A 25,225-nucleotide genomic window follows, 5' to 3' on the forward strand; every position below is an offset into this window, starting at 1 on the left:
AAGGATGTAGAGCAAAAGGAACTCTGATTCACTGACTGTGGAAGTCAAAAATGCTATAGCCTCTTTGGAAGACTGTTTGGTGGTTTACTAAAAACACAATTTTAGCTCCCAACCCAGCAATCATACTCTTGGGCATTTACCCAAATGAAGTAAAAACTTACATGTACATAAAAGACTGCACATGGATGTTTATAACAGTTTTGTTCAAGACTTCAAGACTTGGAAGTAAGCAAGATGTCCTTCAGTATGTAAATATATACATAAATTGTAGTATAGTCAGACAATGATATATTATTCAGTATTACAAAGAATGAGCTAAGAAATATATGAAAGAAAAGTGAATGCATATCACTAAGGAAAGAAGTTAATCTGGATAGGTTACATATGACATGATTCCAATTACATGGTATTCTTAAAAAAACTATGGAGACACTAAAACAATCAATGGCTGACAGAGGTTGTTGGAGGGAGGGATGAACAGGCAGAGTACAAAGGATTTTTAGAATGGTGGAACTATTCCATACGATATTGCAATGGCATCATACATTTGTGAAAACCCTTATACTGTATAACAGCAAGAGTGGACTGGAATGCAACCTGCAGATTCTAGGTAATGATCTGTAAATGTAGATTTATCAGTTGTCACAAATGTACTATTCAGGTGCCAGACGTTGAATGTGAAGGAGGTTAGGCATGTGTACAGACAAGGTGTATATAGGAGCTCTTTGCTCTTTTTGTTCAAATTTGTTATGAAGCTAAAAGTGCTCTAACAGTAAAATTTATTAAATAGGAAAAATATTCTGATTTTTTTTCCCTCTTACAGAGAGCTAACCTCAAAGTGACTTTGAGAAAGGCTTCATAGGAGACATGATGTCTGAGTCTCACAACTGTAGCATTTATCAAGCTATGAAAGAAAATGGTGGTGGTAAAGAAAGAACCATAAAGAAGAAGAAACACGGAAATGGGTAAGGAACTTCACAGTCATTCTGGAAGTTGCACATAGCTTGGGATGGCAGAGTGTGGGATAGGAAGCTGGAGAAGAAAAACCTTGGGATAGAGGGCCTTCGACGCCATGTTGAGGAGTTTGGATTTAATCCTGGTATCATGGGAAGCACTGAAGGATTTTAATTGGAGATAGATTATCGGAGTTAGACATCAAAGAGATTTATGAAGAGACAAGATTAGAAGGGAAGTCATTAATTATGCCAAAAAGTATAATACTAGTAAACACTGGATCCATCATCCAAACTCAGGCTTATTTGGCTTCAAATCTTGGGATGTAGATGGGAGGGTAGTTTTAGAAAATTGGTGAGGATGTGGAAGATTACAGTAAGGAATAGAGTTGGTTTATAATATATAGAAAGGTAAAGTACGCTTTGGTCTACTGAATTGATAAAATAATAATCAAAGTAGGATACGTATACTCCTTTTAGTTGTGCTTAGTGATCTGGGAATAAAAGTGAAGGATAAGGAAAGAGGATTGAGCCAAGTTTGTGGGTTCTTTGTGTTAAAATGGAAGAGGGAAATAAAAGTTGAGACTATTGGAAAAAGTTGTGTGGTAATTTGTCTCACATCACAAGGTTTGGGTTTGATGAAGACAGCTGTGAACTAAGAGGGCTTATGGATTGAGGAAAAAAAGTAGAGGCCACAGGAGTGAATTTTATACTAGATTTTACATGTGCTGATGGGCAATTTGCCACTATTCCTAAATGGTATGCCACAGTTGGTGATTTCTGAGATTTCTGAGATGGTGATTTCTTCAGTTTAGGATAAAGAAAAGGATGGATATGAGAATTGCTGAAGTAGAAATAAAAGGAATTTAGAATTATGGAGGTAAAGCAACTGCTGGGCAGTGGTAAGGTAGAGAGGAACACTATTAAACAACTGCCAAAGACTTCAATGTCTGTGGGGAATGGTCTGTGGGAGGTTTGATGACAGTGATGGGGTGTGTGGTGTGTGTGTGTGTGTGTGTTCAGAAAGGTCAGGGAAACAGGTGGGACTGAGAGATGAAGGAGAGTTTGTAAGAAAACAGAAGTCCAAAAGGAATTCTGTTCTGGGGAAAGGCCCAGGGTGACACATTTGAGACCCTGGACAGTGCTGGAGTATGCCTCCCTGCTGGAGTCTGGTTCCAGTTTCTAAAGAGTGGTTAAAAGAGATTTACAACACTAACTTTTTTGATAAGTGCTATAAAAGTTACAAAGCATTGTTTCCATTAGTATACCACAGAGGGGTTTCAGCACATTTATCCTATAATTCATCTGTCTAAAACTTACCCCATAACTTTAAATTCATATACATGCTGAAATGGATTGGTTTCAAAACTTTCCAAAGTTCTTTAGCCTAGCTTTATTTATTTTTTAAAAATTTATGTATGTACGAATAGATTTAATCCCAAGACGGGGAACTGAACCCAGAGGCTTCACACTGAGCTACATCCTCATCCCTTTTTAATTTTTTTAACTTTGAGACAGGGTCTTGTTAACTTGCCCCTATTTGGTTTATATTTGTCCCGTTCAGCCTCCTAGAGTGCTGGGATTAGGCGTGCACACTACCAGGCCCAGCTAGTTTTAATTCTTATTTTTATCTTTTTGGTTTGTTCCAGGGAATCAAACTTACAACCTTGTGCATACCAGGCCGGTGCTTGTAACCACTGAGCTAAATCCCCACCCCTTAATTCTTATTTTCTAATATGTTAAAACCAATGTATAGGCTGGGGATACAGCTCAGTAGTATAAGTGCCTACCTGGCAAGCACAAGGTCCTGAGTTCAATTCCTGGTACCAAAAACAAATGAACAAACAGACAAACAAATGAATAAATAAAAAACCAATGTGCATTTCTTGTAAGTCATGGGCATTACTGTCATTTTAAATATCTATAATTTATTTTATTTTACTTTGATGTCTTTTCCAGGTTGGTTTGACCTTACTACATAAGCCAGTCTAGCCTTGGATTTGCAATCCTCCTGCTTCAGCCTCCTGAGTGCCGGGATTTCTGGCAAACACCACTACGCTTAGCTAAATATGTATATTTTAAATCTACAGACCATTATAGTCTCATGTAACATGTATCCCGTAATATCTTTTAATGGTCACTAATCATATCACAACAATCACATTTCTCTCTGTAAATCCAAATACCTTAGCAATTTTCAAATTAAAATACAAGCATTTTATTGAAATGCTTTATTGTATTTGGCTGTTTGTGTCATCAGTCAAAGGGCATCTGACAAGTTCTTCCACTGTGCACACTGGAGTATTGAAGTACAAAGGCAGATGAATTAAGAGCAGTGTGATGGAAACCCAAAAGGCTTACAGATCTCAGGATTCAGCCCATTCATGGGAGAGGAATGTGTTTTCTCCTTTTCCACTTCTCAGTCATGCCTAAGGCAAATTGTTAACACAGATAGGAATGTCTCAGAGGGAAGAAACTGAGAACACCTGCAGGAAACATGATAGAAGATAAAAATCCCAGAAGTTGTGAGGCTGAGGCAAGGAGGACTGCCATGAGTTTGAGGCCAGCCTGGGTTACATAGTGAGTTCAAGGCCAGTTTGAATTACAGAGCAAGATCTTGTTTCAAATGGACAAACAAACAAAAACCAAAAACAATGACAACAAAAAACCCCCAAACACACAAACTTCCCCCAAAACTCAAAATGAACAATGCTAAAGCTTCCCCAATAATCAGTGTAATATACTATTATTATTACCATTTGATTATGAGTTTATTTTTTCATAAAACTAAAAAAAAAAAAAAAAAGAATGTCCTGGTGTAGAAACATTGAGTCAATAATTCTATTTGATAAATCATATGGTTCTGTTTCTATTTGTTACTCAAAATCAGAAGTATTTCTATTTCAACTATTCAGGAAGAATTTATGCTAAATGGATGCTCTTCTAAAAGCTTTGATAAAAAGGACCATATTTTCTGGGCTGATCGTTTAATAATAATGCAATACTGCTCTACCCACAGGATGGTGACAATGGAGTCCAGCAGCCCACAGTCAAGACAACTTTTAATATCCATCCCATTACCCCATAGCAGCAACGAACTGTGGCATCTATTATGGAGAGCAGTCGGAGGCGGTGTCTCTGAGCTGCACCTTGCATGAGAAAAGAGGTCAGATTTACCATGACTCGCGGGTGTGAGCAGTGCACTGAAGTGGCAGTGCCATCAGTGAAGGGGTGTGGGTGATTTATGGAGTTAGAAACAAAAGGGACAAATAGCCACACATACTGATGACCTATGCTGACAATTCCAACGATACAACTGTAAGAGAAAAAGGCATTGGATTCTTAGATGAGTTCTCAGTTTCCTAAACTGATTGGAAATGGGCAGCACATGAACAATATCAAGTGTCAACTTGGTCACAGAGATCACCTCATCAATGTGGTCAGAAAGGACAGAGGCCATCAAGTCAGTCTGAAGGAAGAGATGATGGATGTTACAGTGAAAAATAAATAAAAGGATTCATAAAAACTTTTCAGAGTCAAAGAGAAGTCTCTCCTACAACAATGTGGATTTTTCTTCTTTAGGTTAGTAAATTCAGTATCATTGGTTTGGTGATCTCAACCTCAGTCTTAGAACTCTGACCTTCCAACTTGATCAGAATACTTGTATTCACTGATGGTTTTTTTTTTCTCTTTAACTTCATTTTAAATAAGACTACTACTGATTGTGGGAAAAAAGCTAGCTGATTCTTTAATAAAATCTTAAGGAAAGATGACTTTATTGATTAGTCCAGTCTCAATATTTAAAAGGTCAATGTTAAGAACATCTAAAGTCCAGATTTTCTAAAGGTTTTTATTCTATGTATTCTCAGAGTAATATTTATTGATATTTCTTTTCCTCTTGTATGTTTCATGTTCTTTTTGTCAGTTAATGATAACATTCTGTCATATCTGAATTTACTTCAGAATCCTTGAAAAAGAATGGCTTGATATTGCAGTTTACGTTGCCAAGAAAATTGTTACTAGTAATCTAGAATGAGTTATAAGTCTTGCTCTCTGGACTTCTTTATAAACTTCTAGCTGCAAAAAACCATTTTCTTTAGAAGTTATATGAGGGAATAAAAGTAAAACTTTCTCCTCCATTTTCTGTTATAGAGGGGAAAATATTACCACATTTGCCATAAAAACTGATAGGAAAATTTGCATGCTTATTTTGGGCAGTTGGAGAATCAGATCCTTAATTGTTATCAGGCTTCTATTTGGTTTCTAGTCGTTAGAAAACATTACCCTGGCTTTGATGATGGTTGGGCGAGGGTCCAAGATGCCCTGCATCTTTCTCAGTGCAGGCACAACGAAGAGATTGCAGGTGACCACAGCTGACACAGGATTCCCTGAAAGTCAACCAAGCAGTTATTTAGTCTGTTACATAAAAATCTGCCAAACAGTCACACCTGTTCACACCTTCAGGTATCACATGATGAAAGTGACCAACTACTAGTGCTTCTTCTTTTGAATCACCTTGAATCCAACCATACCTGACAATACAGATAATTGACCAAATGCCACAGATGATGTGAACGTTTGAGCCATCTAACACAATGCAGAAAAATATAATACCTAGAAGCTGTTGGACACTATTTCTACTTTCCTGACAGACAACTGAAAGCCATTACTAACCTGGTAAGAATCCCCTTCCTTTACCTTCCTCTCTTTACCGAGGGTGACCGAACCCAGGCCTTCATACTACGTACATATTCTACTCTTGAGCATGTGTCCCTTAATTTGCAAAGTTTTAAAGAAGTTTAAATGCTTTACATATCTTCTATTTTTAAGCATTTAAAAACTATTATAGTAAGATAAGCTTGGTACCAAAAATTACAAAGTATAGCTAATCAAACTATACAAAATTGGCAAGTTTCAAACCTTTTTGAGTATGACTTTACTCATTTACAAAATGAAGAGTTTAGATTATAAGATTTTCAGGTTCTAAGGTTCTAATTTTATTCATTCTTTCATAAAGTTGTATATGCATATATGTGTACCAATAGATGGTGGTAGAATGGGTTATTAGCTTTTTTAGGTTCCCTTAAGAGCCGCTAATTTCGTCATCAAAGTAAAATATAATGAACATTTCATTCTATTATAAGGTAAAGTCATACTTTCAATTCTTTTTTACCCACAAAGGTCGTCAAGAATAGATTTTTTAAATTGTAGAAAGTAATAAGTGATACTAATAATTTCAAAGGAAAAATAAACTGTGTAACAGAAAAGTAGATTCTTAAGGAGAATCAATCACTTTTCCCTTGCTTCAAAATACCAATGATTTCAAAATTTCTACATCACTGCTTTATAAAGTGACTTTCAATAATGAACTGCTCTGAGGGTGATAGGTAAGTAGAGCGAGGTGCTTTGAAAGGCTCCAAGGGAGAGTGTGATCCTTCAGTGGCTGTGAGTCAGTACTGTCAAGTCATTTAGTGTAAAGTAGGCTCCCGAAATATCAACATCTAATAGTGTGCCACGACCACAGAAAGGCTAAACTCCATAATTAATGACATTCTGATTCCCACAATATCTTGCACATATGAGAAAGCTTGCTGTGCAGTCTGTGTCTTAGTTGCTTGGGTAGAAGAAGCACTTGGCACCTGTTGGTTTGAATTACTCCAAAGTCTACACTTGAGGCTGTATTCAATAAATGGCTATTGCTATATGGCTGTACCAAGATTGGAACCAAGCAGGGTTTATAATTTGGTGCTTTTAAATACTAAAAATACAAAAACCTTTAAGGATTAAAAATAAAAAAAGGAACTGCTCTGTGTAAGATAAAAAACTAGAATACTAAAAAGATGAAAACAGTGATTATTTTTGTGTAGGGGATTATGGATAATGTTAGTTTATGCTTATCTGTACTTTCCAAAGTTTTTTCTTGATTATATTCTTTTTTTTTTTGTCTTTTCCATTTTTATCGGTACTGGGGATCCAACTCACGATTGCCTGCTTGCAAGGCAGGCGCTTATGCCCCTGAGCTAAATCCTCAGCCCCACCAAAGTTTTTTGTAGTGAATATGTGTTGCTATAATAGTGCTACAAAATTTAAAAATAGCAAGTGATTACAGTGGGTCAAGATTAGTGATAGTATACTCAAGGAAAGTAGTAATATACTTTAGAAACTAAAAGTCATTAGGCAGGGGTTCAGCTCAGCAGCGCAAGTGTCTGCCTGGCAAGCGCAAGGTCATGAGTTTGATCCTTGATACCAACCAACCAACAAACAAATAAACAAAAAAACTCATTAGGGGTTGAGAATGTAGCTCAGTGGTAGAGTATTTGCCTAGTATTCATGAGGCCCTGGGTTCCATCCCCAGCCCAAACCAAGCCAAACCAAAAACCAAAACCAAAACCAAACCAAACAAACCAACTAACCAAACCCCTTAAAAGAAACTCAACACTATGTAATCTGAACCATTTTGCTGGTCTGTAATCTGAACATGTGAGTTGTTGCTGCCCTCTAGGTTCATTCAGTCTAAGCAGAAAAGGTTTTGAGTAAAATTAACAACTTAAGACAGATTTTAACTTCATAATTTCTTAGGCAGATCAACAACATTTCATTAATAATGGTGAAACAGGTTCCCACAATAACCTTCACAGCCATACTATCACTAATGGTTTGCAGGTTAAGGCAAGTCTTGTACAGACAAAGTAGCTTTTCTTTATCAAATGGTTTTCAGAGTAACCATGGACATATTAAATTAGATGAGGGAGTTTTATGCTACAGATACATTTTGAGGACTATTTTACTTAGATATTCCCTCAACATTTTCTACATGGTGAGTATCACTTTTATGCTAATATGGGCTTAAAAATGTTAGTTTCAAAATGTTCTGCTTGACTCCATTTCTTCATATTTTTATTTTGAGATTTTCTTGAGAAACAGATAAAAATCTTAAACCTATGAGATTTTTGACTCTGAAAAGAGTAAGTACATTAATTCTGAAGGAATTTGTGTGCTTAAAAAATAGGAACCAGGACAGAATTATTAGAGGATACTTTTAAAAGCTAAAAAATAACCAGTAGGCATATAAAAGTTCTAAACAGCTTCAAAACCTGTCATGGTTCATAATGACCTTAAATACATGGCCAAAAATAATAAAACTGAATTTTAAAATCCATGTAAAATTTTGCAACTTGTGAGTTTCTGCTCACATGGGTGCAAAGATGATGATGGTGAGGCTGTCACGTTGATGAAGTGTTGGATATAGCTCACCTGCACCAGTGTGGATGTCCTCTCCCACTTCCCGCCTTCCCACTGTCCCTCCCCGCAACCACCTCAAACTGAGAAGGACCAGAGGCAGCTTTGTATTTTTATTTTTTGTGGCACTGTGAATCAAACTCAGAGCCTCACATGTTAGCCAATTCCTAGCCCTAGTTCTTAGTTTTTGATCTAATATTTACCTGAATGACTCAAAGCGCTAGAGACCCTTGAGCATAGTAGTTCTAGTGAGTGGTGATTACAGCTGATCAATTTTCTGGAAGGAAAAGACAGGTGCTCTAGGAATATCCAATGACAGCCAACATTTGATTAGCATCTTAGGTTTTGGAATGTACTTTGGCAGAGAGTATCTGGTTTGATTTTCACACCATCCTGTGAAGCAGGGCATTAATCTCATTTGATAGGTGAAAAAATAGCCTCAGAGAAGGTTTAAGTGATTTGTTAGTAATGTTGAGTCCAGGTCTTTCGGATCCCAAAGTCAATGATACGATCAGGAACTGGTCATGTGAGAAGCCCAGAAAGTTTTTGATCATTTTTCCATAAAAAGCAGAAAAAAATTTCTATGATTCTTACCTGGTAGTGCAAAAATAATTTTTCTTACTCCATCAATATCCAAAGTAGCAAATGTTGTTGGCAAGCTAAAGGGGGAAAAAAAAAGGTAACTTGTTAGTGACTGCTAAGTAACCCAACAAGTGTATCATGTGCTCTGGTTTTCTTGTTTGTGGTTATCTAGTCAGATCACTTATCATATGAAGCACTTTTCTGTTTATTTCAGGAATATTTAAATAAATTTGTTTAAATTTATGAGTCCCTAAACTTCCTGGTTTTCTGTAGCTCACTCTTTCTTATTGACGGTGTCACAGAAGCACACTCTAAATTCTGGTTTCCAAGTTTCTCCACCATCTTTTATTTTTTTGTACTGGAAATTAAACCCAAGGCTTTTGCACTGAGCTACATCCTCAGCCCTTTTTATCGTCTATTTTTTAATTTATTTTTTATGTTTTTTTTATCTTCTATTTTGAGACAAGATCTTATGTAGTCAAGGCTGGGCTCAAACTTGCAATTCTCCAGCTTTAGCCTCCTGCTGCTGGGATTACAGGGATGTACCATCACACCTCTTTTCCCCTGGTCCCTGCTTCTAGTTAGTGATATCTATGCTACTTTTGTTGCAAACTTGCAACAATTTTTCTTATTATCAGAAGACAAACTGATAATACATATCTAACTACCTATTGCTCAAGATAAATATTTATCCTTTTAAAGTTTTACTCAGCAGCTGGGTGTGGCAAATGCCTACAATCTCAGCACCCTGGAGGCTGAGGCAGGAGAACTGCTGCAGGTTCAAGACCAGCCTGGGCTACAAACTGAGTTCACGGCAGCCTGAACTGTATAGCAAGACTCTGTTTCAAAAACAAACAAACAAACAAATATATACACTCAGCAACTTACATAAAAACTTTCATATGAGAAGTTTTTGAAGGGCTGGGGATTTAGCTCAGTGGCATAAACGCTTACCTGGCAAGCACAAGGTTGTGAGTTCAATCCCCAGTACAAAAAAAAAAAGAAAGAAATCCAAATAAAACACTACAGGTAGAACAAAATTAAAACATAGTAATTAAAATATTAAATTATACTTTCTTAAATTCTAACTTGAATTCTAACTGAACTTTTATCATGGGCTAATTGGAGAAGTGAGTAGCATAGGTAGAGTTTTCTATTAATTATCCTTGTATTAATGAAATGAGCAATGCAGAATCCTTAGAGAATACTGATACTTCCATATAGGCAGTTTATCCTTTAAGCACCCAAGTTATTATCATTATTCTTATTTATCAGTACATGTTTGTGGTACATAGTGCATACATTCATTGTGGGTAGTTGCTACAGGTGCCCAATACATCTAAACTCTTTTTACATTCCCTTTCCCTTCCCCCTTTCCCGCTGGCAAAAGATCTATCTCCCTGTTTTTTGGTATCTATCTTCTATTTTGTTCTTTGTTCTGATTTATTTGTACTTTGGGTCTCTCATTTAAGAGAGACATGATATTTAAATTTGTGTATCTGATTTATCCAAATTATTATTTTTACCATTTTGCAGGTTGATCTTTCAAAAGTGGGTTACTAATTTATTAACTTTTGCTATAATTTTGCAACTTTTGATAATTCATAGTCATCATTACTAACATAATCTGTCATAAGACAGTGACGTTAGATCACAAAGGTATTATTGGTTGTTTTCATCTATGAAACATAACTGTACACTGCTGTGTTTCTATGATTCTCATTTCTGTTTTCTTCCCCATAGCTTTTTTTCCTGTGGTTTCCCTTAATGCCAGACTGCCATCACTTCAACCCAAAAAGCTGGGTTTAGGTATGGCAATTAAAGACCAGTAGTAATAGTCATATTATTAGAATGATAATATTAATAATGGAAATATTTTAAAAGTAACATCTATGTATTATTTAATATTCCATATTTCATTTCAAAATCTCATCGACAAACTCTAGAGGTGACATTTATTATTCATTTTATAGACCAGGAAATTCAAACTCAGAGAGAGATTAAGCAATTTGGCCAAAAATTATTTAGCTACTAAGTGAGGAAATGAAGCTTTGAACCAAGGTTATTCTAACTTCATGGTTCACATTTGAGTATAGCTCTGATGGGTGCTCAGTGAGGGATTAGTGGGCAGGTTTGTTGACCTATACCCTGGCTCGTTCCAGGCGGCCTGCCTGTCTATCAATCTTTCTTTCTTTCTGCTTACTTCCTGATGTATTTTTGAAAAAAATACTGTATTTTAGAAATTGCTATATTTTAGAAAAATAAGATTAGGCTATCATATTGATTTACAGATGGATAATTCAGTATTATTACTATATGCTAAAAATAATTTCGTAGGTACATTCTTGATAACAGGTATGGTTACTATATATGACCATAAAAATGTCTTTCATAGGTCTTGTTTACAAAACTCCAAATGCTTTTCTGAATATCTCTATTTCTAAAATAAAAGAGGAAATTATATTCATAATGCATATAGGAAGAGCAAAGCTCAACTGTATTTGAGCTTCGTATTTTTTGTACTAGTAAGTAGAAGTTACTTCTATATTTTTGTTAATTTTAGACAAGTATAAAATTCTGACCAATTAAAAGAAGCCCATTTAGATTTCTTAACCACTTTATTTTAGCAAGGTAGCACACAAATGCATAATACTTTCTTCTTTCTCCTGTACTTAAAGCCAATGTACATTACAAGGCTTCTTTAAACCATCTTTTGTATCTTGCAGATAGGGAATGTGATTTTTTACAAAGATTCTACTTACAACAAAACATTTTGCTATCATGTACTACTGTCACAACTGTCCTACTTCTAGACTGTGAAGCTTTTGTGTAAGCTTTGGAAGGCCACTTCTTTGGAATTCAACACTTATTGTTCAATTCTCCTCTTAAGATCAGAATGTAACAGCATTTATACAATGACTAAAGTCCCAAAGTGCTATGACTTTAGGGGAGAAGAATAAGCATTAGAAACTGAGGAACTCCTAAAGGTAAAACAAATGGTAAATACTAAACTGAAAAAAAGTACACAAAATTATATTATAGGTGCTATGTTTTAAATAACAGATACACTAGAGATAAGGGCAAGTTATGTTAGCATCCTTCCCACCAGAAAGGGAAAAATCAAATTTTGAGATTAGCGAGAATTCATTATATGTTTCTGCCATGTCTTCTGCAGTCTAATTAAATTAGGATATCTAAAGGAACAGGAAAAGAAAAAAAAAAAGCCTAACACAACAATTCTTGTTTTTTTTTTTTTTGTCTTTTTCCTTTTTATTGGTACTGGGGATCGAACTCATGACTGCCTGCTTGCAAGGCAGGTGCTTATGCCACTGAGCTAAATCCCCAGCCCCCAACACAACAATTCTTTACAAGAATGACCCAAATACCACAGTTTTAATAGGAAAAGGTCTTTGTTCGTATGGTCATATTGAGGCACATTCATTCAACAGACAACTACAAAAACATACTGGCAAGAATTACTGTGTAAATTCTATCAATTGTGGGGAAAGTTTAGGTTATAACTTTAAATCTAATAATACCAAATCATGGAGATAAATCCTATTTTTGGTATTAGAACTGAAATATACAATCCATTAGGGGTATTAGGAGGGTTGGTTTGATAAGGCAGGAATATGCTGATAGTTCCCATAATTCACTTTATTTTTTTTGTATACTGGGGCCAAACACAGGGCCTTTGCACTGACTTACATCACCAATTCTTTTCTTTTCTTTTCTTTTTTTCTTTCTTTCTTTCCTTCTTTCTTTCTCTTCCTTTCTTCCCTTCCTTTTCTTTCTTCCTCCCTCCCTCCCTTCCTTCCTTTCTTCCTTTCTCTCTCTCTCTCTTTTGTTTTTAATGTGACAAAGGGTCTTGCTAAATTGTTGAATTGTTCAGGCTGGTCTTGAATTTGTAATCCTTCCACCACAGCCTCTGGAGAGTACTGGAGTTATAGGAATGCATCTTCACACCCAGCCATTATATCATAGCTCCTTTGTACCACTTGGGAGGCCACTGCTCCATTCCCTCAGGGTTCTCAAGAGGATCCGTCAGAGTGCTACAGTGTGAACGACTGTATTATTGTTGCCCCTGACAGCATGGTGGCATCCTGAAATGCTCACTGATACATTGAGTTCTTTGAATAGAAATCAAAGTTTCACTGAGTTAACAGGGTTCTGATCAGGGTTTGCTATTCTTTGAGAGTTTACAAACTAATACACTATCTCCCTCTAATGGTTCTTTGTTAGGAGTTATTAGTTTTTAGGAAATACATAAAATCTTGGTATGTGTTTATTTTTCTTTTTTCCTGGGTAACAGCAAGAAGCAGTATCAAATTCCACTTGTGAAGGAGAAAAAGAACACAAATCTAATTAAACCTTTAGCTCTCTATCTATAGAATTTGCTGGAGATAGAGAAACACGTAAAACATGACCCATGAAAACAAAAAGGCAAATCTGTTTGTCAGGCCAACTCATCCAGTTTCTCCAACAATTCAATGCCGTAACAATCAACCAGTCAATAAATAACACAAAAGTTAAAAAAAAGGCAAGGAGGACTAAATGTTTTGATATAATAGAGACTTAGTGGGTCTTACTTGAATCCTAATTCAAACAAAACAGTTATGAAAAGGTATTCTTCACTGGGCGTGGTGGCACACTCCTGTAAACCCAGCAATTGGGAGGTTGAGGCAGCAGGATTGTTGAAAGTTTGAGATAAGCCTGCGCTTCAAAGTGAGCTCAAGACCAGCCTGAACTGCATAGTGAGACTCTGTCTCAAAAAAAAAAAAAAAAAAATGTTTTCTTTTTCTTGATATTTGGGAAAATTTTGAGTATGAACAGGATATGAGATGAAATTAAAGTATTTTTGTTAGGGGAGATAATACTGTAGTTTTTACCTAAGAGAATGCTATTGTTTTTATTACTTGATATGAACACCAAAAATGATGGGTTCTAGAATTTGCTTTAAAACCCAGCCCTCCTTCCCCTGAAGGAGATAGGATAGAAATTGATGAAACAATTACAGAAGGATGCTGACAGCCACTGACGCTACGGGATGAATACAAGGGAGGAGGTGTATCCCTACTTTTATGTATAATTTTATACTAAATTCTTTTTAAAAAGAATAAGTAGTATAGGGAGATAGAAAAACAGAGGAAGGAAGTAGACATAGAACTACAATGGAAAAGTTTGTAAAGTTTCTTTCTTTGTTTATCCCAAACTTACTGATTCATAAAAAAGATGAATTTTCATTTCAAATAGAAGCTGCAGTTATGCAAAGAATTCTACTACTATAATATTTCTTTTTTAAAGAACAGTTATCATAATAGAAAATAAAAAAAGAAAGCATTTAAAACGTAATTAGTTAAAGCAACCCAAACCAATCCCATATAGGAAATAAGATTTCCATACCCTGGTTTCATAAAAACCCTGCCAAAATGGATCTGAGCATGAAGATCAATGTCCAGCACCTGCTTGAGATAGTCCTGCAAACATTAAAAATAATCATTTTACTTTCAAACATTTTACTATCAGACTTTTAATACCTTAAATGAAAATAAAATGAATTTATAAGATGGGAAAGAAACATCTTTGTTTCAGTGAGGTTTATTTAACACAAATGTGATTTAATTCTTAATTTATTCATATACTCAGTGAATGCTTGTTGACCACTTGGTATATGCTGAGTACCAATCTAGGTGTGTGTGTGGGGGGTGATAGTCCTGAACAAAAGAGACAATGTCCCTGACCTCATAGAAAAGTACTTTCTAGTAAGGGAAATTAGGTAATAAATAAAACTACATTAATGTACAATATGCTTATTTTATGGGCTATTGACTGTCTTTTCAGACAGAATTTTATGTTTGAGAAAGGCTGTTTACAAGGGTATTTTTAAAAGTTGTCTCTAGGCAGGGAAGTCACATGTATGTTCCTACACTATCCTGCTTAATGGACTTACAACCTCCCTTGAAGAAAGACATGGACATTTGCCTATGGCATTTGCCATGGACATTGATCATCAAATCTAAATAAGTCAACTTTGAAAAACAAAAATAGGAAAGAAATCCATAAATGTTCTGCTAACAAAAACACAACCAACCTGAGTCATGACTAACCCAGAGTAACCTGATAAGTGTAGATCTTTAGAAATGAAAGTTAACACTGCCCTGTGGTAGTTGTATACACAGAAAAAAATTACAGTCCTTAAAATGTCTCCTAAGGAATACAACTTCTGGGTCTATTACCAAATTTCTTTTTCTTATTCTAAGAGTAAGGCCAAAATTTTTAATGTGTCACAAACTGTGAGGTACTTTACTTTAAAAATCCACTCCCTTCTTTCTCCACAGCCTCACCCAGTGTCTCGCCCAGATTGAACCACGTCCCTTTGCCAGTGGTCCTGCTTTCCTCTCCTCCAGGAGTAAGGGATCTCCTGAGACAAATGTGAGCCAGGGACTTCGTAACACTTCAACAGCTTCCAGGTGCTTAGGGAAAGTCTTATCTTTTAAATATGCTTTCTAAAATGTCTATATTTTCAGCTCTCTTTGAAATCACTGGTCTCTTCAGTCAGCCCTCTGCCACCCAGTCACAGTCTTTCTCTTCCAAGAGTACAGTGCTTTTAGTTTCCTAAGCTCTCTCGCTTCCACTCCTTGAAAATATTTTTTCTTCTACCTTAAATACTTCTTTATTTATATCGGTACTGGGGATCAAACTCACAATCATGTGCTTGCAAATCAGGTGCTTATACCGCTGGGCTAAATCCCCAGCCCTACCTTAAATACTTATTAACCTCCTTGCGGCTCTTATCTCTGTTCAGGAGACTATCTTCTCAATTTCATCTGATCTACCAAGGCTGCATGACAGATTGATTAATTTATTTATTTTTATTTTGGCATTTCAACATGTATATTATTAGATGTAATAAATTTGGAATTGTTAAAGGAAAAAATATATAAATAAACAAAAATTACAATAATTATATATTCCTGATGAACAGATCTATTTAAAATGACAAAATGCTCCTAATGGCTAATAAACCCAGCATGCTAGGGAAGTGCTCTACCATTGAGTCACCCCCTAAATGTTTCTTGGCCTCTCTTTTTCCTCCTCCTCTACTTTTTTTTTTTTTGTCTTTTTCATTTTGATCGGTACCAGGGATTGAACTCACGACCGCCTGCTTGCAAGGCAGGTGCTTATGCCGTTGAGCTAAATCCCCAGCCCTATTTTTTAAAGCAAATATAATTATGCTTTAGGGTACTCATTAGGATTGTAACCTGAGAAAACAATTTTTCTTATCTTTTTGAAGTTAATGGGTTTTGCTGGTACAATTTTCTCTTTGTCCTTGGTTTTAGTTTTGCCACAGTCATAAAAACCGGAAGAGATACAGGCTGACGGCATATTCCTCTAGGAGGAATTTAATTCCTTCTAGTAGTTAGTTACGGTGAACTTATTCCTAGGGTTCAGTTCTTTACGGGTTTGAAATGAAAGTCTAGGATATTTTCCAAGGTACTTCCTTTACAGTGGGCCCTAAACTCTTAGGAGGATGAAAGTCTTCTTATTTCTTAGGTTCTTAGCTACTCTTTTGTTTGGATTCTTGGTTTCTGTACCACTTCTTCTCCCTCACATGTACTTAGCTTAGAGATTGGCAATTTTTTTCATTTAGCAGTGATGGGGTTTCAACCCAGGGTCTTAGTATTGAGTTACATTTCCACTCCAATTTTATTTTTCAGAGTTCTCACTATGTTACCCAAGCTGGGCTCAATCTTAACAGTCTTCCTGCCTCAGCAGCCCAGAGTGCTGTTTGTACACTCAGCTTAATCTTAATATTTACATTTATAAAATAAATCCCTAGGGGATAGCATGTGCCTTTCAGTCGTTTTTTTTTTTTTTTTTTTTTTTTTTTTTTTTTTTTTGTTCTACCTTTTTTTTTCTTAAACCAGTGAGGGAACTTGAACAGGTCTTAAGCATGCTAAACAAGTACTCTACCAAAGCATACAGCCCCAATCCTTTTTAAATTTTGTTTGGTAGCAGAGATCCAACTTACGACTGCACACCTGCAAGGCAGGTGTTTATGCTGCTGAGCTAAACCTCCGGCCCCTCCCAATCCTTTTTAAAAAATTGATTTTCAAGACAAGGTCTTCCTAAATTGCTCCGCCTTGTCTTACTCTTGTGATCCTTCTGCTTTTTCCATCCCAGTGGACAGGATTACAGGTGTACACCACCATATCCAGCTCTACAAACATTTTTGAGTGTTTTTATGTATCAGGAGTTCTATGAGCTGAGGATTTAATGGTAAGCAAGACATACAAAGAGGTCTTGTTACATTTTACTGAAAGGAATAGCCCATAATATGTAATTGTCGTTTAACTGCCACATAAAGTAACTGTCATTTGTGATACATGTTATGAAAAAATAAGCAGGTGCTGGGATAGACAATAAGCAGGTGGTGGATAAGGAAAATCTATTTTAGAAGCCTGCAAGATATGAAGGATGCAATTATACAAGAAGTGGAAGGAAGGGAATTCCGGAGAGAACGAAGTATATACAAAGGCTTCTAAAATAGCAAAGCATGTATCTAGAACTCTAAAGACAATGGAAGTAGCCACGAGACAGAGAGGTGTAAGGTGAGGCTGCAGAAGCAGGAAGAGGCCATTTCTATAGGGCCTTCAGATTATGATCAGAGTTAGGAAAGCAGATACTTACTGAATATATTTACTAAATGAATGATTTGTATCTGTTGAAAAAGAAAATCCTTGTTTTAAAAAAATGCCCTTTTTAGTTCTTTTTATACAGGAAGAGCTTTATGTTCTTTGTGACAGGGAAATCTTGTACTTAAGTGATAAAAGCTGAGGATCATTATTCTTAAATTTTGTCTACTTTTGAAGCAACAAGAATCTTTGATAATCTACTAGTGTCAGAAAAGTCATGAAAGACTTTGAAATTAATAGAAAGATCATTGGAAGTTCAGTGCAACACAACCTTTAGGATGTGTCTGTGAGTTAGTGTAACAATTAATCTGTAAAAAACTTATAGTGAATGTCATGGGCCAGATATGCCCTGTCTTCTCCAAATTCACTATGTTGAAAGCCTAATATCAGTGTGATGGTAGATCCTTCGCCAGGTAATTAGGCCTCATGAATGGGATTCATACCCTTAGAAGAGAATTAGCTACCTTACTTTCTGTCATTAAAGGCACAAGAAGTGAGCTGTCTACAGCCTGAAAGAGAGTGCTCATCAGAATCCATCATCTTGCCATATTGACCTCACCAGAGCTGTGCAAAATAAATAAATACATAAACAAATGAATAAATAAATGTCTGCTGTTCAAGCCACTGTATTTTGTTATAGTAGTCTGAGTTAAGATAATGAACAAGCTCTCCAAAGAAACACAAATGAACTTTAATGTAGATGTAACTGACTACTCTCCTATCATTATAGACCAGTTTTGTATCATTAGCAAATTTATTTCAGCATTCCTGATTACCTGTGTGTGGTTGCTCTTTGAATCCTTTGAGTCAGTTATAGCTTGCTAGTTTCCATATTATTGAGTTAAATAAAATCTTTTACATGTGTACATTTTATATATTTGTCAGATAAATGATTTAGTTATAAAAATGTTTATTAGTACACGTTTATAGTACATAATGATTTCATTCATGGGAAGTTGGTAAATGTACATAACGCATTTTAATTCTTTTTATGTCACTCACCCCATCTGTTGGTCCTCTATTTGTAAAAGATATTATTTCCTTGTTTCCTATTATCTTTCCACATACATGATTTCATCTTTTAAAATTTATAATTTTATTACATTATATTATAATTATTATAATTTTAGAGGGTCCACTGAGATTCTTCACTGTTTTATTGGACAAAGCAAGTTAAACTTCATTGTCAGAGAAATACTTTATGAATGGCTGAAATCTGAGCCCATCTTTCCTTGGCTTTTGGAGTTTTCTTGGTTCTGAGCTGCAATAAAAGTAAAAATTTGCAAATTTCCAGTTCTCCTTTGATTTTTGTTCTAGTATTACTTCATGCATTGTCTGGCAATACGATAAATCTTTGGCAAATGAGACTAGCCTCATAATTTTAGTTATTAGAAGCCAGTCATGTTCTTTGTCAGTGTTAGGTGTAATAAAAGCATACATTTTATTTTATTGAGCTTATCTAGGTTTACTTATCAAATAAGTAGTTCTATATAGTATTTAAGATTATAAAAAGTTTAAAACTGAGACTAATGAAACCATATTTTTCTAAGAAATTTAAAATTTCCATAGTAATTATGTTATAATATATAAGCTTGAGGATAATTTTTAATATTTTTATGTATGCTAAAATCTTGGACAGATATTAAATTAATAAATAATCATGAGTGACTTAGATAATTTCCAAGACAAAATACTAGATCACTGATTATTAAGTAAAATTTTAAGTTAACAATTTAAAAAGTTATATTTTACTTTTTATTTTTATATATTACAGAGAGGCTATATCTTTGGGTTATGTCAGTGAATGAACCTGTTTAACTCTGCTACATTAATAAGGTGTAAAAGGGATGCTGTAGCTGTAGAAAGTTATATTCTGTTTATAAGATTTGTTAGAATGATAAAATGATTATATAAGATTTCTCAATTATCCATGTCCCATAATTTTTTTTTCTATGAACTACAAATTAGTTATTTTCTTAAACAGTATAACGAATATGGGTAGTTGCAATTGTACTAGGAAGAATAATCAAAGTATAACTATATGTTTCTTTGTTTTTCAAGGAAAAAGAATACATTTATCTTAAAGTCCAGTTTTCAAACTTTTTGGTCTCAGGATCCCTTTATAGGCTCTTAAAATTGATTAAAGATCTCTAAGAACTTTTGTTTAGAATACCAAAGTTTCCCTATTGTAAGAAATGATTCAAACTTGATTTGAAACCCTGTATTGCTCTCACCATCTTGTTTTGACTGATTTTCCTCTATTCTGTTTTGCTTGATAGTACTAAGTTCGAAAGTATAGGCAACAACTGTGAAGACAATAAGACTCGTTATGATGCCCATTCCGGTTGACTATTATCTTCTTTTGAAGTCCTGTAATGTCTCCAATGTTTTGGTTTTATTGGTTTTGTTCTTTGAACTATTTTGTTCAATTTTATTATAACTGATGATATAGGCAATTCTTTTTAAGACAGCAAGAGGCATTATGGTATCCATTGTTGATCACTCTGTATTTTGTTTTTACATTATCTATTATGTCCATTCTTTTGATTTGACTGACTCTGTTCTGTTATGTCACATTTGGTTTTACTCTCTTCAAAAAAAAGTAGTAGGAACTGTGGGAGTAATAAAACCCAAAATGTGTAATTGTCATTGTACAAAAGAGAGGAAAAGAAAGTACTCTAAAGGACATAACTGCATGTATATTTAAGTGTATAAGAGAGATAACCATATTACTAAGTTTTATTGGATCATTGACTGTTTGCAGTCTCACTGTTTGAATGTCCACTTTATATGCTTTAATTTTGTAACTTGAACAACTACTTCTAAGATGACAATATATAATCTATTAACTAGTGATTTCCTACTGTTTATTTTTTCTGAAATTCTGTATAACTTGCACCCTTTTTCTGTTTTTTTTCTTTTTCTCCTTAAATAAAATTAAAAAAAAGAAATGATTCAAATACATAAAAGTATGTGGTAATCATGATTCCCCATTATGTGGCTTTGAAGCCTTATAAAGTTTTCACTCATTAACTGGAATGGTTTTATTCTGGGCTGTTTGATATTATTGTCTGTGATGATATGAACAGCTATTTTGAAGAAAACAAGACATCATAATAGCTAGTACTGATTTAGTATCATCTTGTTTTGAAAGTCCCACCAAACTATTGTTGTTCTGTCTCCATTGCTTTTATCATGTTGTATCTTACTGGATTTTATTATTTGTGATAGTATAAACAAAAATTTTTATAGGGAAAGAGATAATATAGAAACCATTGTTCGTTTTCTGTTAGCTGGTTCTAAATACCCTGTAATACTTTCATCTTCTTGAATGGTTTCACACTGTCTTCATATGTTTGATGCTATAGTATATGAAGTTATACTTAAATATTTCAAGGAAAGAGACACTATGGTAACTACTATTAAGTCGGGTTATCTTGTGGTGAAACACTATGTTGCTTAAATTATTCTGCTTTGACCTATATGGTTATGTTGTTATGTCCTCTTTTATCTCAATCTCCCCCTTTTTAAAATTTTTTATTTATTTTATTATTATTTTTTAATTAAGGGAAAAAATAAAAAAAATTAGCAGGATACATTATAGTAACTTTTTTGGTTTCCTATTAACTTGATTTGAAGCCCTGTATTGCTCCCACCATCTTTTTTTGACTGATTTTACTCTGTTCTGTTCTGTTTGATAGTATCAAGTTTGAGGGTATAGCAACTACTTTGAAGGCAATAAGATTCACAATGATGCCCATTCTGGTTTGACTATTATCTTCTTTTGAAGTCCTGTAATGTCTCCAATGTTTAGGTTTTATTGGTCTTGTTCTGTACTGTTTTGTTCAATTTTATTATACCGAATGATATAGGCATTATGGTAACCACTGTTGATTACCTTGTATTCTGTTTTTACATCATGTACTACGTCCATCCCTTGTTTTGACTGACTGCTTTGTTTTGTCATATTTGGTTTTATTCTCTTCCAAAAAAAAAGTAATAAGAACTATGGGAGTAATAAAACCCAAAATGTGTAAATGTTATTGTAAAAAAGAGAGGAAAAGAAAGTGCTCTAAAGGATACAACTGCAAGTGTGTTTAGGTGTGTAAGATAAATGACCATATTACTAAGTTTTTGTTGGATCATTGAACACAGCTGTTTGCAGTCTCACTGTCTGAATGTCCACTTTGTATGCTTTAATCTTGTAACTTGAACTATTTCTAAGGTGACAATATGTAATCTATTAACTAGTGATTTCTTACTGTTTTTTTTTGAAATTCTGTATTACTTGTACCCGTATACTGTTTTGTTTTTTTCCTTTAAATAAAATTTTTAAAAAAAGAACTTTTGTTTATATAGGTTGCATCTTTTGATATTTATTGCATTATAAATAAAAAATAATTTGTTGATTCACTTGAAAATGCTGATGATGAAGCTATTTCACGTTAACATAAGTAACTTATTTGCTATGTATTGTTTTGTAATTTTGAAAATCTAATATGTCTTAATATAAGTCAGCTGGGTAGATTCTCATATCTGCTACATTCAGTCTGATGAGATATCACACATCATTTAGCTGCTGGGAAAAAGTACAGTGTACACTGATCAAATGAAGGAGCATAAAGGAGGCAAATAAAATCTTGTTTTAATGAAAATAGTTTTCCCTTACAGGCTCCTTAATAAACGGTCTCAGGAGTTTTATAAGTCCAGAGGTCATTCTTCTTTTCTAAGTGTCAGTTTATTCTAGAAGATCAAACGACAAAATCTAGGCCAAAACTTTGGAATGATTTTCATTTGTCTTTGTTTTAATTCCTGTGCCCAAAAAGAAGCTGACAAATACATTAATATTTTATACTCTGGGAGGCGAGGGGAGGAAGATCACAAGTCTGAACCCAACCTGGGCAATGTAGTGATTTAGCCTGTCTCAAAATAAAAAAATGAAAAAAAGGCCTGTGAATGTAACTTTTAGTGTGAAGGCTCTTGATTGTATCCCCAGCATTCCCTTCCTCCTCTACCCTAATTAGTGCATTTACTCAGTTTTAATGAGGTTGTCTTTGGTATTACTGCATTCCTTACAATATGAAAGATTATTGTTTTTGTGTAATTTGTTTTTTGTATTTTATGTTTGTTTTGTCTCTGATTAAAAAAATGAAGTAAAGAACAACAATCTCAATGATTTAGTCAAATATGTTACAAACACATTGTTTATAAACATGCTACTTTCTGTATTTTTAAATGTTTTATCGTTGCTAGAAAAATTAGGTAACCCAGTACTATTTCTCACATACATGTGAATTTATATTAATCAAGTGTTTAGTTGTTTTGTAATAAACTCTTTTGATTTTGCTTTCTAAATTTAGGAAACATTTTTCACAATATCTTCCTTTTTTTATTTTTGAGACTAGGTTTTGGCTTTATAGTTTAGGCTGGCGTAGAACTCACTGTGTATCCTAGGCTAGCCTTAAACTTATAGCAATCCTTCTGCCTCAGCCTCTCAAGTGCTGGAATTACACATATGTGACACCATGCCCAGCCAGAATGTCTTTTATATGTAAAATGATCTTTGAAATTTTCTAGAAAGGCTCTAGGAAATCACAGTTTTGTTCTCTCCTTTAAAAAAGAGATACTAGAAATAATTAAGTTTACTTGATATGCTGTAATTTTAAGAATTTCATGAGAGGAACTGTCAATCAGAGATGCTCAGTCTAACTTAGATTTGACTCGTGTAGGTAAATTTGCATTAATATGAATATCTCAGAATTATTTGCTCTTTGAGACATGCCTGGAAATTTGACAGTGCCCTTGCTATTTTATCCTTGGAGAAAATACTGATTAAAACTTATGAAATTAAAGGGGCTGGGGATTTAGCTCAGCAGCATAAGCACCTGCCTTGCAAGCAGGTGGTCATGAATTCAATCCCTGGTACTGATTAAAAAAAAAAAACCCAAAAACCTTATGAAATTGGGTAGGATGTAGCTCAGTGTTAGAATGCATGTCTAGTACGCATGAGGCCCTGGGTTTGGTACCCAGCATTGCAAAAATAAAAAACACAATCCCATGAATTTGTATGAAATGGTTTCATACTGTATTCTGATAGACACTTTTACTTATCTGATATTCTGATATTATTGGTTACAGTGGTCAGTTAAGCAGCCGTTAAGCATTTGTTACTATAAAAAGCTTATGTGGGCCAGGGATATAGCTCAGTGGCACAGATGAGGCCAGCAAGCATGAGGTCATGAGTTCAATCCCTGGTACCAGAAAAAAAAAAAAGCTATTCTGATGTATAGTTGAAGGTTATAAGAATAGCTAACAATTTGTATCTGGGACAAAGAGAGATTCAAAAAACTAAGGAAAAGGACTATAGTAGGTACTTTAAACCATTGACATTTCAAAGAACAGTGTCTTTGATACAGGCTTCTGTGGTGATACACCTTCATATGGCACCAATAGACTGAGTCAGGAATTTCAGTAAGGAAAACTTCACTGTGTTTATTTATCTGGGATACCATTAGTCTCAAATATTTTGTGGCTGCATGGCTCTGTATTTGCAAAACAAAGTAAAGGAGATTTATACAGTTAACTAACACTCCTGGGTTCAGTCAGAGGAAAGTTAATCAGACTAAACTTTTTTGTGGTCAGTGACATATGTGTAATTATTCTGATCACATGGGAAGTGGAGACACTTGTTGGGAAAAATTAAAAGACCCTGAAATGGGCTTAATACATCCATATGGCTGACTGATACCTTTCATTGTTTCTGAAAATTTTCATAATTTTGTAGTTGCTGAAAATTTACAGCAATGCACATGATTCTTTACTTTCCAATGCAAATGGCAACCACTGTTTAACTGAAATTTTCAGTATTCTGGAAGGATAAAAACCACTTTGAAAAAGATACATGAAGCAGGATAAGGTGGAGGTGGGGAGATATCTTCAGGGAAGAAAGCATGAAAGATTGATTGCTCCTGGGTGGGAAGAGGGTGGAGTTCTGTGGTACTTGCAAGCAGCAGGGCCCCCTCCTTCCACTCTGCTCAGTAGGTAATATATTGTCACAGTTTAGAAGAGATGGCTGTGAAAAACACAGAAGAAAGCTCGCTGCCCCAAGACTCCTTGCCTTCCAATGATTCCAGTGCTGCTAGCATGGCCCAAAGGATCAAAGACTTCACTGGCATAACCAGAAAACTCTAGATATAACCAGTAGAGATAATGGCCAGATGTATCTTCTTGACCCTTCTGTGTGGCTTAAGCACCTCCAGGTTTCTTGGCATAATACTTAGAGGAAGTGACTCTCAGTCATGCCTTAAATAAAATTTCCTGTATGATTTAAGTGGAATTATATAAATTTTTTGCAGACCTGAGTTTTTACACTTAAGATTCATGTGTGCACATAGTGGCAGATGTCTATAATCCCAGCACTGAGGCAGGATGGTTGTCATGAGTTTGAGACCAGCGTGGGCTAAATAGTGAGTTCAAGGCTAGCCTGTGCTATATGGTAAGACCCTGTCTCAAAAATTAAAAAGAAAAAAAATCTCATGTGTGCATCATAATGCTTCTGGATCTTTTCTGGTTCTTTTCTTGTCTTTTCAGTGACTGACTTTTAGGCTGAGCTCCTGAGTTGATGGGGATGTTCTATTTTTCATGCTTTTCTTTCTTTCTGTTAATAGAATATAGTGAAATTCTTTCCCGGACCGTAACTGGTTGGCCATAAGAATTTGCTGCATACATGTTTTACTTCTTTCCTGGCTCCTCTAC

At 34.9% G+C, this 25,225-nt stretch overlaps 1 protein-coding gene and 1 long non-coding RNA gene across 26 annotated transcripts in view; one reads left to right on the forward strand and one right to left on the reverse strand.

The window, feature by feature from the left end:
* Positions 1-25,225, reverse strand: part of Gphn (gephyrin) — a 531,921-nt gene that overhangs the window by 4,277 nt on the left and 502,419 nt on the right. For all 25 annotated transcript variants that reach the window (XM_063241465.1, XM_063241478.1, XM_063241474.1 and 22 more), the window contains 3 exons: positions 14,178-14,251; positions 8,787-8,851; positions 5,238-5,341 (listed from right to left, as the gene is read on the reverse strand). In XM_063241465.1, the coding sequence (XP_063097535.1) occupies positions 5,238-5,341; positions 8,787-8,851; positions 14,178-14,251 (243 nt within the window). The remainder of the gene's footprint in view (positions 1-5,237; positions 5,342-8,786; positions 8,852-14,177; positions 14,252-25,225) is intronic.
* Positions 747-4,480, forward strand: LOC134474246 (uncharacterized). The gene is made up of 2 exons (XR_010044971.1): positions 747-965; positions 3,973-4,480. It is a non-coding gene; the product is annotated as an uncharacterized LOC134474246 (long non-coding RNA).

The sequence above is a fragment of the Cavia porcellus genome, unplaced genomic scaffold (assembly GCF_034190915.1).
Source record: "Cavia porcellus strain 051 isolate PalLab524CR breed Dunkin Hartley unplaced genomic scaffold, mCavPor4.1 scaffold_31, whole genome shotgun sequence".
NCBI lineage: Eukaryota > Metazoa > Chordata > Mammalia > Rodentia > Caviidae > Cavia > Cavia porcellus.